The following is a 16,792-nucleotide window of genomic DNA, read 5'->3' on the forward strand; positions in this document are numbered from 1 at the left end:
CAGCCAACTCATCTCTTCATGCAGGCACACCCCTGGGCACTCCCTGGCCCTGGTCACCTAGCCCAGCAGACATATCCCATCATCCCGTCTGGCTAGAGTCTTCTCTGGCCCTGAATGCCAACTGGCCACTTGCCTAGTTGTTTAGTCCTGAGGTGGTGCTGCCTGCACAGTAATTAGACTTCCTTGTTCCTCTGCTCCTCTCTGGGAAGCCCATCTACCCCCTCCCCATTTGTCCATCATCCTGGGGTTCATGAGACCATCAAGTAGAACCTTGGCCCTATTCCTTCCTGGGTTCCTCCTCAGCCCCTCTCAGCTTTCAGAGTCTCTGATTATGTAGTATTGCTTTACCCTCTGCCCAATTCTCCCCATTCCAGACCTGCCAGTCCCCTTCCTGTCCCTCAGTATCTAGCCAGCAGTGGTTCTAGCTCCTTACAGCCCACACTCCTCAGACTTTTTTTTTTCTTACCAGAGCACTGTTCAGCTCTAGTTCATGGTGGCACTCCCCTCAGACTATGAACTCCTCCAACTTGGCAGGGGGAAGGTAGCATCCATGCCCCAATGTCAGGGCTCATCGGGGCATCACTGAGCCTCGACACATAGGCCCTTTGCTTGGTGGTGACCAAAAGAGGTAGCCTTAAATCCCATCTATAGTTCAACCCCGTCCCATGCCTGGAGACCAACCAGGGAGCAGTCACTATTGTGGATGAGGCATGAACTGGGCATAACCCTGTCACCTGCCCCTCTGGCTCTGAGCCTCAGAAGTGCTCTTGTGGAGACAACCTGGGTACACTCAGGTCCCAGTATGCTTGTGGGCAAAGGACAAGCTGGCCCAAAGGCACCCCACAAACAGGCCCCAGTGGCACAGGGTGGTAGCAGACAGTGCCCTGGTGGCTCCTGGGCTTTGTCCTAAACATAGAGGGGGTACTAAGAACTGGGGAGTGGGGAGGCTTTTGGGAAAGGATGGGGAGACCTCAAGAAAAAGGAATTCCTTCTTCACAGAGGACAAAAGATAAGGTGGATGTGAGATGAAACTTTAGTGGAGGACATAAAGGGGCTGGGAGTACATCATTTATTTCCAGAGAGGCCAACACCAGCTCCCCAAAACTTGAAAGGGTCCCCACTCTGGAGCAAGGTAAGTGAGTGGAGAGCACTGGGCACCTCAAGGGGTTGGGGATTAGGGGTTGGGAACTGAGGAGGGGTGGGGACCACTGGGGAAGGGGTGGGAGGAAGAAGGAACTGTAGTTTGGGGTAAGGGTGGTCAAGGACGCTGGGCTTGAGCCGCAAGCCCTGAGTCGGGTGTCTCACCCACGGGGTCCTGGCAGCAGGGACAAGCGACCCAGTGCCGAGAGGCAGACGGTCCCGTAGGCTTGGGAGTAGCCCCCCAGCACTGCCCTGGCGGCACCCTGGGCCCCCTGCAGGGCAGACGCGCTGAACATCCTCCGGCCCGGCCGTGGATCAGGGTTGGTCTCCAGTGGGGGCTGGTGGAGCGCCTGCGGATAGTCTTCGTGAGGGGGCGGGGTACCAGGCACCTGGTGGGCGGGGTGCGGGAGCGGGGCTCACCTGTCGAGCACCCGTGCCAACCTTCCTAGCTCCAGTGGCCGGGTTCGGCTCCCTCCGGATCAGTGCTCGGTGGGCTGCATTGGCTGCGGCCTGAGAAGCCAGGGTGGGCGCCTTCCCCCTCACGCCGGGCTTCTGCTGCAAGGGGCGCGCCTGGGGTTACCTACTGGCCGGAGTCCTTGGCCCTCGGGCACTATAGCGGCCTCCCACCACCACGACCCACCTGCGCCTGGGCCTTGGGGGTGTCCCCCTGCGGCCTTGAGGACTTGTCCCCTTTCCCTGGTCTGTCTGGAAGCACAAGCTGGAGCAGGGAACCCGAATTCTGCCGGGTAATGTGGTGAGTTCCTCTGGCTTCTGCTACTACCAGGAAGGGGTGGGGGTGGGGGAGGTTAGGGATGCGCTCAGGACGTTTTGGGAAAGAACACGGCCATGCCCAGTGGGTGCACCCAGACATCACACACCGTGCATCTGGCGATGGTCAGGCCCACTATGGAGCTTAAGCCCTGAGTCCTGTACGGATGTACCAGAGGAGAGCTTGGGGAGCACCCCGCATTGGAGTGAGTGCTTCTGCGGGGCTCTGCCCTCTGCAGCCAGCGGTGCGGTGTCCTCCGGGTCCTTCTCTCTGGGGGTGCAGCTCTGGCCTTGCTTTAAGATTATCTGTGGGAGGAAGGCGTGCTCAGAGGTGTGCTTGGTGTGAGGGACAGTCGAAGAAGGCTCCAGGAGGTAGGGGCAGGGGGAGTAGAGGTGTGTGTGTGGGTCACCTGGTAGAGGTGGTTGCGGTACTCAGAAGCAGAGAGCTGGATTTCTTCAGGCACAGAGAGTCGCACGTCTGCCTCAAGGGTCCACTCGCGGGCGGGGCAGTGGAATCTACCCAGAGGTGAGCAGAAAGGTGAGTCCTGGGCCCAGGTCAAGTCAGTTTCTCAGTCCTCTCTCACCCACCCCCAGTCAGTAATGGGGAGACTAGCTCACAGACCTGCCCTCCCTACCACCCTACCTCTGCAAGTAGGGGTGCTGTAAGGCCTGAGTGGCACTGAGTCGCTTGTCCGGGGCAAACACCAGGAGCCTTCTGAGGAGGTCCAGAGCCTCTAGGGGGGTGTCAGGAGGCAACAGGGCCTTCAGTGTCTGCCGTGGCCTGTGAGCAATTCAAATGTCTGATCCCTCTCTAGGTTGGGACCCCTCCCCCATTTTCTTGTGTCTGTGCCCCACCCCCCCAGCATGCCCCTCCTTCCCTTGCTTGCAGGGCTCTCTGGCTCTATCTATCATTTATATACAAAAAGGTAGTTAGTTGTTGGGGTTTGGGTCCCCAACAGGAGGGCAGGGTGAGTGAGGGTTAGAGTGCTGCAGGGAAGGGCACACTCACCCAGAGCCCAGGCGGGGCAGGATGGAGGCACTGTAGCTGGAACTGAGAGCCAGGAGGTCTGGGGGTGGGGGAGCATGCTCAGCAGGGCCTGCTCAAAGGACCTATCCTCTGACCCTTCTCTCTGCATGGCTGGAACCCCACCCACTACCCTTGCACTCTTGCACCTGTCACCAGTGGCCTGCTCACAAGTGCACTTGCAGCTACACCCCTCCCAGTCCTCATGCTTGCCCAGCTCTAGCAGCCCCACAGAGCACATGCCCCTCAAGCATCCCACCCAGCTTCTAGCAGTGGGGATCTGCCCACTGGACTCTCCTGGACACTGTTTGGTACTTACTTACCCTGTGGCCAGACCCCCAAGCCCTTCCATACTCCAGCAGCTCTTCCCTGGCCTGACTGTTCACAGGGCTTTTTCCTGAGGCTCTGTTCCTCCCTTCCCAGCACCCCTTCCCAGGGCTAGTTTTTCAATCAGTGTCCCTGAGCCTAATGTCCAGCACCCAGAAGGCTCACCCTCCTCAGATGGTGGTGGGATGGTGTCCAGAATCAACTCCAGCTGGTGGAGCGTGGATGTGCCAGGGAACAGGGGCCTCCCTCGAAGCATCTCCCCCAAGATGCAGCCCAAACTCCACATGTCCACCCCAGGGGTGTACCTGGGGCAGAAAGGGATAGAAGAGTGGGAAGCACCTGAAAGGTAGAGGGCTGTGTGGGTAGAGGGGCATTTCTAGGTACTGTTGGAAGGTTCAGGCCCTGGCATGCCCAGGACCACCCATCTGGGGGGGGGGTGAGACGGGGATGGGGAAGGGGGGAATCACTGTTACCAGCTTGAGGACAGTAGCACCTCCGGAGCCCGATACCAGCGAGTGGCCACATACTCTGTCAGGGCCTGGCCCTCAGGCTTCTCAGGGAAGCCACTCAGTGTGCGGGCAAGGCCAAAGTCACAGAGTTTCACCAGGCAGTTGGCATTGAGGAGGATGTTGGATGGCTGGGGAAAGGAAGTAGGTGAGGGCTGCAGACCACTGGGTGGATGCTGGTAGGCAGGGGACACAGTATGGGTGGCACCTTCTGGTCCCGGTGGATGACACCACCTGAGTGGATGAACTTGGTGGCTCGCAGAAGCTGGTAGAAGATGTAGCGCTTGTGGATGTCTTTCAATAGTCCTCCCTTACAGATCACAGCATTCAGATCGGTGTCTGGGAGGGCAGGGGGAGTCAGTCTAGGGCCCGGGGAAGGGTGGGAAGACCTGTTCCACTTCAGGGTTTCCTGAGGAGGTTGCTTAGCCCATTACCCACAGTCCCCGATCCTGCTCGCTGCCTCAGAACCGAGTCCCAAGTGCTCACACTGTTCGGCCCTGAAGCTTCTCAGGGGCTCACTGTCACTGTCAGCACTGAACAGTGGTCAGTACATATGGAGCTACTTTAATTCTTTACTTCTTTCTTTCTTTCGCCTCCAGGGTTTTCACTGAGGCTTGGTGCCAGCAATATAAATACTCCGGGGGTCAGGTGGTAGTGCAGCGGGTTAAGCGCATGTGGTGCAAAGCACAAGGACTGATGTAAGGATCCCAGTTCAAGCCCCTGGCTCCCCACCTGCAGGGGAGTCACTTCACAATCGGTGAAGCAGGTCTGCAGGTGTCTATCTTTCTCTCCCCCTCTCTGTCTTCCCCTCCTCTCTCCATTTCTCTCTTGTCCTATCCAACAACGAATGACATCAACAACAACAATAATGACCACAACAAGGCTACAGCAATAAGGGCAACAACAACAAAAATAATAATAATGGCCTCCAGGAGCAGTGGATTCATGGTGCAGGCACTGAGCTCCAGCAATAACCTTGGAGGCAAAAAAAAAAAAAAAAAAATCCACTGCTCCTAGTGGCTATTATTATTATTTTTTCTTTTCATTTTATTGGCTAGGACAGAGAGAAATTGAGAGAGGAGGGGAAACAGAGAGACACACAGATAGAGAGACACCTGCAGTCCTGCTTCACTGATTGTAAAGCAACCCCCCTGCAGGTGGAGAACCAGGGGCTTAAACCAGGATCCTTGCTTGGGTTTTTGTGCTTCATACTTTGTGCACTTGCGCTTAACCCGGTGCACCACCACCCAGTCCCCTTGCCTTTGTTTTCTAAAAAATGGGTCATAAAAGGACAAGGCAGAAGGCAGATGGCCACTGCCAGGCTCTGAATAGACACTCAGAAGCTCTATGTCCTTGGATGAGGTAACCCAGCAAGGTGGGGGTTGGGAGGTCCCTGGTCAGAACAGAGGCCTGACTCACCCATACACTCAAACACCAAGTAAATGTCCTTGTCATTCTCTGCCCGGATCACATCAAGTAGGTGGATGATGTTGGGGTGGCCCCTAAATTCCTGGAGAGAGAGCCAGGGGCCCAGCTGGTAAGTCAAGAGCTTCTTGTCCCCTTGCTGGAGAGATGAAGCCAGGATGGAAGGCTGAGGCCTTGTCACTCACCTGGAGTAGTGTAACTTCCCGGAAAGTCCTCTGGAAGGAGAGAGACACAGTAGTGGTGAGGAGAGGAAGAAGGACACTCCCCCCCAATCCTGAGAGAATCCACAGGGATCTGGGTATGGTACCTATATGCCCACTGGATCTGGGGTGGTCCTCTGAGAAATGTCAAAACCTACTCTGAATGGGCTTCCCAGCATCAAGGCAGAAAGGGGTTACTGCAAGCCTGTGCCCTTCCCCACACTGCTCTTGCAGCTCTCTGACCTGGGCATCTGTTTTATCCCTAAAGGCATCAAAGATTTTCTTGATGGCCACGACCTCACCAGTCTTCCGATCCACTGCCTTCCACACGATGCCATAAGCCTGCAAAGAAGGCCATCAGAGCTGGTCTCCTGCCCAGCTACCCACTCTCAGCCCCTCCCTTCTCTGGCTTCTGGGAGGGGCCAGGATGTAAGGTTTGTGGCTCTGGAAAGACCCTCAAAGCTTCAGGCAGCCCAGCCTGCTCTCCAGGATTTTAGCCCCTTCCAGAGGAGGGTGATGGGGAAGCTGGGGAAGACAGAGTCAAGTGGAGATCTAGGAGACATCTGGAAGAAATAAGGTCACTGGGAGTCGGGCTGTAGCGCAGTGGGTTAAGCGCAGGTGGCGCTAAGCTCAAGGACCGGCGTCAGGATCCCGGTTCCAGCCCCCCGCTCCAGCCCCCGGCTCCCCACCTGCAGGCAGGTCCCTTCACAGGCGGTGAAGCAGGTCTGCAGGTGTCTGTCTTTCTCTCCCCCTCTCTGTCTTCCCCTCCTCTCTCCATTTCTCTCTGTCCTATCCAACAACAACGACATCAATAATAACTACAACAAGGGCAACAAAAGGGAATAAAAAAAAAAGAAATAAGGTCACAGGTGGAAACTTCTGCGTGGAAACTGAATTATATCCAGTCTTGGGACAAACTTTCACCTTTCCAGGTGCCCAGGGCCCCCCTCTTTCACACACTCCACTAACCCTGTCAGCAGATACTCCCTTTTTAGGATTTGTCAAAGTCCCCACCATTCCCTTCCACCTCTCCTGCCTCCACCTGGGCAGGGCCTGATACTTCCCTAGATCACTGGACTCATCTCAACTAATTTCCCTCCACAAATCCCCCCTTGCCTACACCCAGTCTTAACAGAACCAGCAAGGTCAGGCTTGGAAAGTGGTCTCATGTCTCATGAATGACTCATGTCATTCAGTAAAAGTCAGAATCCTGTCTGGAGAAATACCTTAGTTGGTAAAAACATCAGCCTTTCATGCCTGAGGTTCCTGGTTCAATCCTCAATGCTACATGTCCTAGAGTGGTGTTCTGGTTTCTCTCTCTCACTGCCTCATGTGAAAATATCTCATATGTGGTGAACAAAATAAATATTTTTAAATTTAATATTTTATTGCCATCACTGTTGTTGCTAGGCCTTGGTGCCAACATTACCAACCCACTGCTCCCTGAAGCCATTTTTTTCCATTTTTTTAAAAAATTGGAATAGGACAGAGAGAAAATGAGAAGAGAGAGGAGATTGAGAGAGGAAGAGAGAAAGATAGGCACCTGCAGATTTGTGTCAATGCTGTGAAGCGTCCCCTAAAGGAGGGGGCTCAAGCCCCTGCCCTTGCGCTTAACTGGATGCACCACTGCCTAGCCCCTAAAATAAATCTTAAAAAACTCAAAATTCAGGCGGTGGTGCACATGGTTAAGAACACACATTACAGTGCACAAGGTTGCAGGTTCAAGTCCCTGGTCTCCACTTACAGGAGGAAAGCTTCATGAGTGGTGGAACAGGGCTGCAGGTATCTGCTCCCACCCCCTCTATCTTTGTCTCTCCCTCCCCTCTCAATTCCTCTCTGTCTCTATCCAATAAAAAATAAATAAAGGGAGTGCAATTGATTAAGTGCACATGGCACAAAGCGCAAGGGCGGGTGTAAGGATCCGGGTTCAAGCCCCCAGCTCCCCACCTGCAGGGGAGTCGCTTCACAGGCAGTGAAGCAGGTCTGCAGGTGTCTATCTCTCCTCCTCTCTGTCTCCCCCTCCTCTCTCCATTTCTCTCTGTCCTATCCAACAACAACAACAGCTATGACAACAATAACAAGTACAGCAAGCACAACAGCAAGGGCAACAAAATGGGAAAAATAGCCTCCATGAGTAGTGGATTAATAGTGCAGGCACCGAGCCCCAGCAATAACCCTGGAAGCAATGAATAAATAAATAAATCATTTAAAAAAAAAGTCAAAATCCTGGAAGTGCCCCAAACCCCACAGGATCTGATACCTCCCCCTACCACTCCTAGACTATTCCAAGCATGGCCCTCCCTCAGGGCCTTTGCACTTTCTGTCTGCACTCACCTAGGCTTTCTCCCCTTCCTGACCCACACTGCCTCCTCCAGCCACGCCTGGAGCAACTGCGTCCAGAAGTCCAGAACGGTAGGTGAGTAGATGGGTCACCAGCACAGTTGCTGTCTGAGACCTTTGGGAGTCCCCCCATCCGTGCCCTGCATCCAGTCCCCTGACAAGTTCTCTGCGACCTGGCACCAAGGGGCCGCATTATAGGAAATAAACACCCGTCGGTGGAGGAGGCAGGACCTAACCCTGGAGCCACTACCTCCGCCTGGACCTGCTCACCCCCTTTCCGAGCCGCCGCTTGAGCAGGTATCTCCGGGCTACGTGATAGTCCACCTCCGCGGCGCACATGCCCGCCCGGGACCTGGGCCTGCTGACACCCCGCTGGGCTCGAGTTGTTACCTCTGGTTGCCCTGGCAACCGGTGCTTCTCCTTTGCGCATGCACTGGGCTGGACAGGGCGGGGTCTGTGGCCCTGTCCAGCCAATCCGAGGCCCCTGTGAAATCCTGCTCCCAAATGCAAGCGCCTCTGGGTCTGCCTGAACCAGCCCGGAAAGGCTGGAGCCCTGGGCTGAGCTGGAGGGTTTGGAGCTTGGGGCCTTGGAGGCTGGAGGAGCCCTGAGAAGGTAGAGAGGGCAAGGCCTGAATGGGTGCATGTCCAGTGCAGCGCTGGGACAGCGCTTGAGGTAATCAGGACATAAGGAGGATGCAGAACAAGGGGCGGCTGTTGTGAATGAGAAGGGCGTGTGGTTCTCAGCAGGGTTCTAGTCACGCCCTGCATAGCAGAACAAGAGAGAGCAGTATGGTGGGAGTGTGGAAAGGAGCACTCTGACTGTAGCCGGGCCCCAAGATTTGCATGGGTGAACTGCGGGCGTGAGCCAAGGAGGAATCTCAGATTATCTCAGGATCAGGGCGGGTGTCTGGAAGGGCAGAGCCGAGATGGGGAGGCAGTGGATAGAGTAGATCTACAGAAGAGATCAGGAGTTGGGACTTTTTAGGTTTAAGATGCTGATAGTGGGGCTGGGGAGATAGCATAATGGCTATGCACAAAGTCTTTCATGCCTGAGGCTCCAAAGTCCAAGATTTAATTCACCACACCACTGTAAACCACAGCTGAGCAGTGCTCTGGCCTGCCTCTCTCCATATCTCCATTCTCTCTCTCACTAAAAGAAAACAAATATATAGTTTTTCAATATTTCATTCATTCATTCATGATACAGACAGAAATTGAGAAGGAAGGGAAAAATATATATGGGGGGGGCAGGCGGTGGCGCACCAGGTTAAGCGCACATAGGCACATAGTAGGAAGTAGTAAGGATCCCAGTTTGAGCCCCGGCTCCCCACCTGTGGGGGTAGGGGTCGCTTAACAAGCGATGAAGCAGGCCTGCATGTGTCTATCTCTCTCACTATCTTCCCTCCCCCTCTCAATTTCTCTCTGTCCTATCCAAAAATAATGAGGGAAAAATATCTGCCAGGAGCAGTGGATTTGTAGTGCAGGCACAGAGCCCCAGAGGTAACCCTGGAGGGAGGGGGGAGGGAGAGGGGGAGGGAGGGGGGAGAGAGAGAGAGAGAGGCAAGCATCTGTAGCACTATTTCACCACTTGTGAAGCTTCCTGCATGAAGGTGGGGAATGGGGGCTTGAACTTGGGTCCTCATGCATAGTAATGTGTGCACTCAACCAGATACACCACCATCTGGCCCCTAGATATACATATATTTAAAGATGCTGATAGGTGCTGGGCATTAGAGCACCTTATTGAGTGCACATGTTGCCATGTTCTAGGACCTATGGTCAAGCCCTTGGTACCCACCTGCAGGGAGGATGTTTCATAATTGATGGAGAAATGCTGCTGGTCTCTCTCTCACCCTATCTTCTCTCAGTTTCTTTGTCATATCAAAAGAAGGAAGGGAATGACATAGTGGGGGTTGTATTGTTAAATGGGAATCTGGGGTGTTGTTAAAATTTCGGAAGGCTCTTGCCGGCCGGGCTAGCTTCACGGGCGGGTAACAGAGACGCGGAGACAACGGCTGGGCAGGGAAGCTGTATTTCTTTATTCAGGAACAACGGTTCATAAACTAAGACAAACTAATCACCAAACAGAACTCAGCTGTCTCTTTGCGGCGGCGCAAGCACTCTCTCTTACTCTGCAACTCAGGAACCCTCTCCAACTCTGGAACTCTTCAACTTTGTCACTCTGGAACTCTGGCGGGGTTCCTTGGGGCGGGGCCAAGTGGGCCCGCGAAATTAGCAGGCCTGATCTAATTCTCTTGGCGGGGGAGAACTAGAACCCAATGTAAAGCATACAACACTGGGGAATGTTATGCATGTACAAACTATTGTATTTACTGTTGAATGTAAAGCATTAATTCCCCAATAAAGAAATAAATTATTTAAAAAAAAAAAAAAAGGAAGGAAGGAAGGAATGATGGAAGGAAGGAAGGGGTGTTACACCAAAGTAAAGGACTGGGGGTGGGGTAGGAGAGAAAGCTTTCAGGTCCTGGTGCATGATGGTGAAGGAGCACCTAGGCTAAGGGTGAGAGTGTCTTGCAGAAAATTGAGAAATTTTACACATGTATTAAACTGTATTTTCTGTAAACCATTAGTCCCCTAATTAAAAAAAAAAAGCTTAAATCATCTAGAAAGGAAGGAAGGAAGGAAGGATGGTAGTGCACCTGGTAAAGCATGAACATTACAGTGCACAAGGAGCCAGGTTCAAGCCCCCATCCAATGACAATAATAATAACTACAACAATAAAAAACAACAAGGGCAACAAAAGGGAATAAATAAACATTAAAAAATAAAAAACTTTAAAAAATAAAATAAATAAAAATAAAAAATTAAAATTAAATTAATTTAAAAAGATATTAACATGCTGCACCCCTTTATTTTCTAGGACCTGCAAAAAAAGTCAGGACAAAAATTATTTCTTCCATCTTTTTATTTATTTATTCCCATTTGTTGCCCTTGTTTTTTATTGTTGTAGTTATTATTGATGTCATTGTTGTTGGATAGGACAGAGAGAAATGGAGAGAGAAGGGGAAGACAGAGAGGAGAAGAGAAAGATTATCTGCAGATCTGCTTCACCACCTGTGAGACTCCTCTGCAGGTGGGGAGCCGGGGTCTTGATCTTGAACTGGGATCCTTATGCTGGTCCTTGCGCTTTGCGCCACCTGCTGCGCTACCGCACAACTCCCTTCTCCCATCTTAAAAACTTTTTTTATTATCTTTATTTATTTATTGGATAGAGACAGTTAGAAAATGAGAGGGTGGGGGCCGCGCAGTAGCGCAGCGGGTTAAGCGCACATGGTGCAAAGTGCAAAGACCTACGTAGGGATCCCGGTTAGAGACCCCAGTTCCCAAGCTGCTGGAGGGTCGCTTCACAGGCGGTGAAGTGGGTCTGCGGGTGTCTATCTTTCTCTCCCCCTGTCTTCCTCTCCTCTCTCCATTTCTCTGTCCTATCCAACAACGACAGCAGTAACAACAACAACAATAATAACCACAACAATGATAGACAACAAGGGCAACAAAAGGAGAAAAATGGCCTCCAGGAGCAGTGGATTCCTAGTGCAGGCACTGAGCCCCGGCAATAACCCTGGAGGTGCAAAAGAAAGAAAATGAGAAGGGAGGAGGAGATAGAGAGACAGAGAGACACCTGCAGTATTGCTTCACCACTCACAAAGCTTTCCCCTGGCGTCCACGAGAAGGGCAATGCCCTCTTCCCAGAGCATTGGGCAGGGGTGGGAAGAGAAGCTGGTCAAAGGCAGAGCAAAAAGCCCACGTTGGCCCAAGTCACAGCCAGGGACACTTGCATAGGGCACCGAGTTTACCCACCTTTTGATGGGGGGCAGAAGCCACCTTAAGTGTGTGCTCCAGAGTCAGAAAAAAGACCCAGTTCACTGACCCAGGAATGGAATGTCCATAGTCTTTTTTTTTTTTAATAATTTATTTCTTTATTGGGGAATTAATGTTTTACATTCAACAGTAAATACAATAGTTTGTACATGCATAACATTCCCCAGATTCCCATTTAACAATACAACCCCCACTATGTCATTCATCATCTTTCATGGACCTGTATTCTCCCCACCCACCCACCCCAGAGTCTTTTACTTTGGTGTAATACTCCAATTCCATTTCAGGTTCGACTTGTGTTTTCTTTTCTAATCTTGTTTTTCAACTTCGGCTTGAGAGTGAGATCATCCCATATTCATCCTTCTGTTTCTGACTTATTTCACTCAACATGATTTTTTCAAGGTCCATCCAAGATCGGCTGAAAACGGTGAAGTCACCATTTTTTACAGCTGAGTAGTATTCCATTGTGTATATATACCACAACTTGCTCAGCCACTCATCTGTTGTTGGACACCTGGGTTGCTTCCAGGTTTTGGCTATTACAAATTGTGTTGCCAAGAACATATGTGTACACAGATCTTTTTGGATGGATGTGTTGGGTTCCTTAGGATATATCCCCAGGAGGGGAATTGCAGGGTCATAGGGTAGGTCCATTTCTAGCCTTCTGAGAGTTCTCCAGACTGTTCTCCACAGAGGTTGGACCAATTGACATTCTCACCAGCAGTGCAGGAGGGTTCCTTTGACCCCACACCCTCTCCAGCATTTGCTGCTGTTACCTTTTCTGATGTATGACATTCTCACAGGAGTGAAGTGATATCTCATTGTTGTCTTGATTTGCATTTCTCTGACAATCAGAGACTTGGAGCATTTTTTCATGTGTTTCTCGGCCTTTTGGATCTCTTCTGTGGTGAATATTCTGTCCAAGTCCTCCCCCCATTTTTGGATGGGGTTATTTGTTGTCTTGTTGAGTCTGGCAAGTTCTTTATATATATTGGTTATTAAACTCTTATCTGATGTATGGCATGTAAAGATCTTCTCCCATTCTGTGAGGGGTCTCTTGGTTTGGGTAGTGGTTTCTTTTGCTGTGAAGAAGCTTTTTAATTTGATGTAGTCCCATAGGTTTATACTTGCCTTAGTCTTCCTTGTAATTGGATTCGTTTCATTGAAAATGTCTTTAAAATTTATGCGGAAAAAAGTTCTGCCAATATTTTCCTCTAAGTATCTGATAGTTTCTGGTCTAACATCCAAGTCCTTGATCCACTTGGAATTTACTTTTGTATTTGGTGAAATACAGTGATTCAGTTTCATTCTTCTGCATGTTTCAACCCATTGTTTCCAACACCATTTGTTGAAGAGACTCTGCTTTCCCCATGTAATAGTCTGGGCCCCTTTGTCAAAGATTAATGTCCATACGTGTGGGGCCTCATTTCTGGGCTCTCAATTCTATTCCACTGGTCAGTGTGTCTGTTCATGTTCCAGTACCAAGCAGTTTTGATGACAATGGCCCTATAATACAGTTTGAGATCTGGGAGTGTGATGCCTCCGGTTATGTTCTTTTTTCTCAAGATTGTTTTGGCAATTCTAGGTCTTTTCTGGTTCCAGATAAACATTTGTAGCATTTTTTCTATTCTCCTAAAAAATGTGCTTGGGATCTTGATGGGGATAGCATTAAATTTGTAGATGACTCTGGGTAATATATTCATTCTGATGATGTTAATTCTTCCAACCCATGAACATGGAATATCTTTCCACTTCTTTGTGTCTTTTTCAATTTCTTTGAGTAGTGACTCATAATTTTCAGTATACAAGTCTTTCACTTCTTTGATTAGGTTTACTCCTAGATATTTTATTGTTTTTGTTGCTATAGAAAAAGGAACTGATTTCTGGATTTCAATTTCTTGTAACTTAGTGTTTGCATAGAGGAATGCCACTGACTTTTGAATGTTAATTTTATAGCCTGACACATTACTGTATTGCCTGATGATTTCCAAAAGCTTCTTGCTGGATTCCTTAGGTTTTTCCATGTATACTATCATGTCATCTGCAAATAAGGAGAGTTTGACTTCTTCTCTTCCAATCTGTATGCCTTTAATTCCTTGCTCCTGCCTGATTGCTATGGCAAGAACTTCCAACACTATGTTGAATAGTAATGGTGATAGTGGGCAGCCCTGTCTAGTACCTGATCTGAGGGGAAATGCTTCCAGTTTTTCACCATTGAGTATGATGTTGGCTGTAGGTTTGCTATATATAGACTCCACTATCTTCAGGAATTTTCCATCTATTCCTATTTTTTGTAGTGTTTTGATCATAAAGGGATGTTGTATTTTGTCAAAGGCTTTCTCTGCATCTATTGATATGACCATGTGGTTTTTGGTCTTGCTTTTGTTGATGTGGTGGATCACATTGATTGATTTACGTATACTAAACCAACCTTGCATGCCTGGGATAAACCCCACTTGGTCATGATGAACAATCTTTTTGATATACTGCTGTATCCGGTTGGCTGGAATTTTGTTCAATATTTTTTGCATCTATGTTCGTCAGAGATATTGGTCTGTAGTTTTCTTTTTTGGTTGTGTCCCTGTCTGCTTTTGGTATCAAAGTGATGTTGGCTTCATAGAAGCTGGCAGGGAGTATTCCAGTGTCTTCAATCTTCTGGAAGACTTTTAAAAGTAGAGGTATTAGTTCTTCTTTGAAAGTTTTGTAGAATTCATTTGTAAAACCATCTGGTCCAGGACTTTTATTTTTGGGAAGATTTTTGATAACTGTTTCAATTTCATTAGCTGTGATGGGCCTGTTCATGTTATCCACTTCCTCTTTACTTAGTTTTGGAAGTTGGTAGGTATCTAGGAAATCATTCATTTCTTCCAGGTTCTCTAGCTTGGTGGCATATAGTTGTTCATAGAAGCCTCGCATGATATGTTGAATTTCTGCAGTGTCTGTTGTGATATCTCCTCTTTCATTTACTATCCGATTTATTTGGGTCTTCTCCCTTTTTTGTTTTGTGAGTCTGGCTAAAGGCTTGTCGATTTTGTTTACTCTTTCTAAGAACCAACATTTACTTTCATTGATCTTTTGTATGGTTTTCCTATTCTCAATGTTATTTATTTCTGCCCTAACTTTAGTGATTTCTGTCCTGGTTGCTTTAGGATTCCTTTGTTGGCTACCACGCTGCCAGGACTTGGGTGAGGGGGTTCGGGGAGATAGAGGAGGAGAATGCCATTGTTCAAGTAACTGTTCAGGTTCTGTATCCATAGAGACTGCGGGCTTGAACGTCAACATTACTCAAGGGCGTACACCCCAAAGACAGGCCTGGTTCAGAAGGAGCTCAAGAAGGAAGGTTGGCGACGGTGACCCCTGATTGCCCCCACACTCCTGACTCTCCCCTACCTCGGAACTCCCACCCTGCTAGCATACTAGGGCTGGGGGAGGGAAGGGCTAAGCCGGTGGCGCGGGCGGGGGCCGGGGCCCTCATGGATCGTGGTGCCCTAGGCCCCCAGCTCTGGCGCCCAAGAAGAAGCGCGTACAGAGCGCAGGACGCCGGCCTGGCGAGAGCGCGGAGCCGCCGCTGTCGGAGCGCGCGCAGTACCTGCAGCGCGAATATGCGCTGCTGTCGGAGCAGCTGGATGCCTCCTCCGGGCGCGTGGACCAGGTGCTGCAGGAAAATGCCTTCCTGGACAGCGAGGCGGTGCGCCTGCGCGAGGAGAACCGGCTCTACGCCAGCTACGTGAGCACGCGAGCGCAGCGCTGCCCCAACGCCATCGTCCGGATGGACCAACAGAACCGCGAGGACCTGACGCAGATCCAGTGGCAGCGCGCGGAGCTGGAGCGGCTTTACCGGGGCCGCGAGGACGAGGTGCGCGCGCAGCTGCTGGAGGCGGAGGAGCGCGCAGCGAAGATGGCGCTGCAAGTGCAGGAGCTGCAGCCCTACAAGGCCAGTAAGCAAGTCTTCGGGCAGGCGACGGAATAGGGCTGTGGAGGGCGCGAGGGGCGACCCGGGGCTCACTCGCGCCTCCCCCACCGCCGCCTCAGGAGCTGCAGCTGGAGCAGCTGGCCCGCATCCGGGCGCTGGAGCGGGAGCTGCTGCACAAACGCGTGGAGCACACGCAGCTGCTGCACCGTGTCAAGAAGCGCTTCCTGGACGACAAGGCCACCTTTGAGCGGGAATCCCGTCAGCGCGTGCAGTCCCTGGCGCGGCGCGCAGAGCGGGAGGCGACGAGGGCGCTCTTCACTCACACCCAGGCAGTCCGTGTGGACAACGGGCGCCTGCGGTTGGAGCTGCTACGGCTGCTCAGCCGAGCCCAGCTACTGCACGACATGCGACGCCAGCTGCTGGAGCAGCGGGACCAGCTGCGGCGCGAACACGAGGACACACGAGACCTCGCGCGGGTGCATGGCTGGCTGCACCGGGGCGCCGAGGGTCCCCCGCTGTGGCAGCCAACACCACCCTCAAACCCGGGATCACACCCCTCAAGAGAGGCAGCATCCCGGGATGTGTCGCGTGCCACCTCCTGGAATCCTTCCCAAGTCTCTGTGAACACTTTGCTAAGGGGTTCTAGGGCCTCATCGATAGTCTCTGTTAAACCGGGTTCAAGAGGCCTGTCCTACATCCCGTCCCGCGCGGGTTCGCAGGTTCCATCCTTGGTCCCGAACTTGCCAGGTACCCTGGACCCGCCTGTTGCCCCGTCCCACTCAGGTACCAAGGTCGCTTCCTTCAGTCAGTCCCATCGGAGCTCCCAGTTGCCCCTCAGGACCTCACAGAACACCATTCCCATGGTGAAATCGGCACCGGCTGTGGATTCCTCCAACCCCCCAGAAAAAGAAGAACTTAAGTAGTGACGCAACAGGAAGAGCCTGAGGTTAGCATAGAGGAAACCAGTGTACAAGACCTTACCTGGGGAACTCCACTGTTAATAAATGTGTGGCACCACTAAGATTCGGTGCCATTCATTAAGTCTTCATTCTAGCCTTCCAAGGGCTCAGTACCCATTCAACAGCTGCCATCAGGCGTCTCTGACATGCTGCCAACAGTGGCAATGTGGTGTTGAAGCGAGCCAGCATGAACTCTGGCTTTTGGGAAGCACGATCCCAATTCCAGAGATAGCCATGGAATTTTTTTGTATGGCATATTATGGGCTGAGGGCCATTTAAACTTGTTAATAAGATTTCTAATTTAGAGAAAAGCTATAGGTGGGGGTAGATAGCATAATGGTTATGCAAA

General features: G+C 51.2%; 2 protein-coding genes across 10 annotated transcripts; one reads left to right on the plus strand and one right to left on the minus strand.

Moving 5' to 3' along the window:
* Positions 1 to 1,055: 1,055 nt before the first annotated feature.
* Positions 1,056 to 8,849, minus strand: MAPK15 (mitogen-activated protein kinase 15). 8 transcript variants are annotated; one of them, XM_060197959.1, is made up of 14 exons: positions 8,001 to 8,849; positions 5,634 to 5,732; positions 5,376 to 5,405; positions 5,185 to 5,275; positions 3,974 to 4,104; positions 3,733 to 3,896; positions 3,425 to 3,564; positions 2,918 to 2,975; positions 2,552 to 2,689; positions 2,319 to 2,424; positions 2,019 to 2,214; positions 1,781 to 1,917; positions 1,561 to 1,695; positions 1,056 to 1,478 (listed from the first exon to the last, which is right to left on the minus strand). In XM_060197959.1, the coding sequence occupies exons 1-14, from the start codon at positions 8,496 to 8,498 to the stop codon at positions 1,302 to 1,304; spliced, it is 2,100 nt and encodes a 699-aa protein (XP_060053942.1). In that variant the 5' UTR covers positions 8,499 to 8,849; the 3' UTR covers positions 1,056 to 1,301. The 8 variants fall into 8 exon arrangements, with proteins under 8 accessions (XP_060053942.1, XP_060053935.1, XP_060053938.1 ...); XM_060197952.1 differs by having other exon boundaries at positions 1,056 to 1,490; positions 1,561 to 1,692; positions 8,001 to 8,847; XM_060197955.1 differs by having other exon boundaries at positions 1,056 to 1,490; positions 1,781 to 1,911; positions 8,001 to 8,841.
* On the plus strand, positions 8,271 to 16,532 carry CCDC166 (coiled-coil domain containing 166). Of its 2 annotated transcripts, XM_060198046.1 has the most exons (3): positions 8,271 to 8,403; positions 15,064 to 15,505; positions 15,604 to 16,532. In XM_060198046.1, the coding sequence occupies exons 1-3, from the start codon at positions 8,372 to 8,374 to the stop codon at positions 16,405 to 16,407; spliced, it is 1,278 nt and encodes a 425-aa protein (XP_060054029.1). In that variant the 5' UTR covers positions 8,271 to 8,371; the 3' UTR covers positions 16,408 to 16,532. The 2 variants fall into 2 exon arrangements, 1 of the variants encoding a protein (XP_060054029.1); XR_009551606.1 differs by lacking the exon at positions 15,604 to 16,532 and having other exon boundaries at positions 8,336 to 8,403; positions 14,829 to 15,196.
* Positions 16,533 to 16,792: the final 260 nt, after the last annotated feature.

The sequence above is a fragment of the Erinaceus europaeus genome, chromosome 1 (genome assembly GCF_950295315.1).
Source record: "Erinaceus europaeus chromosome 1, mEriEur2.1, whole genome shotgun sequence".
Classification (NCBI taxonomy): domain Eukaryota; kingdom Metazoa; phylum Chordata; class Mammalia; order Eulipotyphla; family Erinaceidae; genus Erinaceus; species Erinaceus europaeus.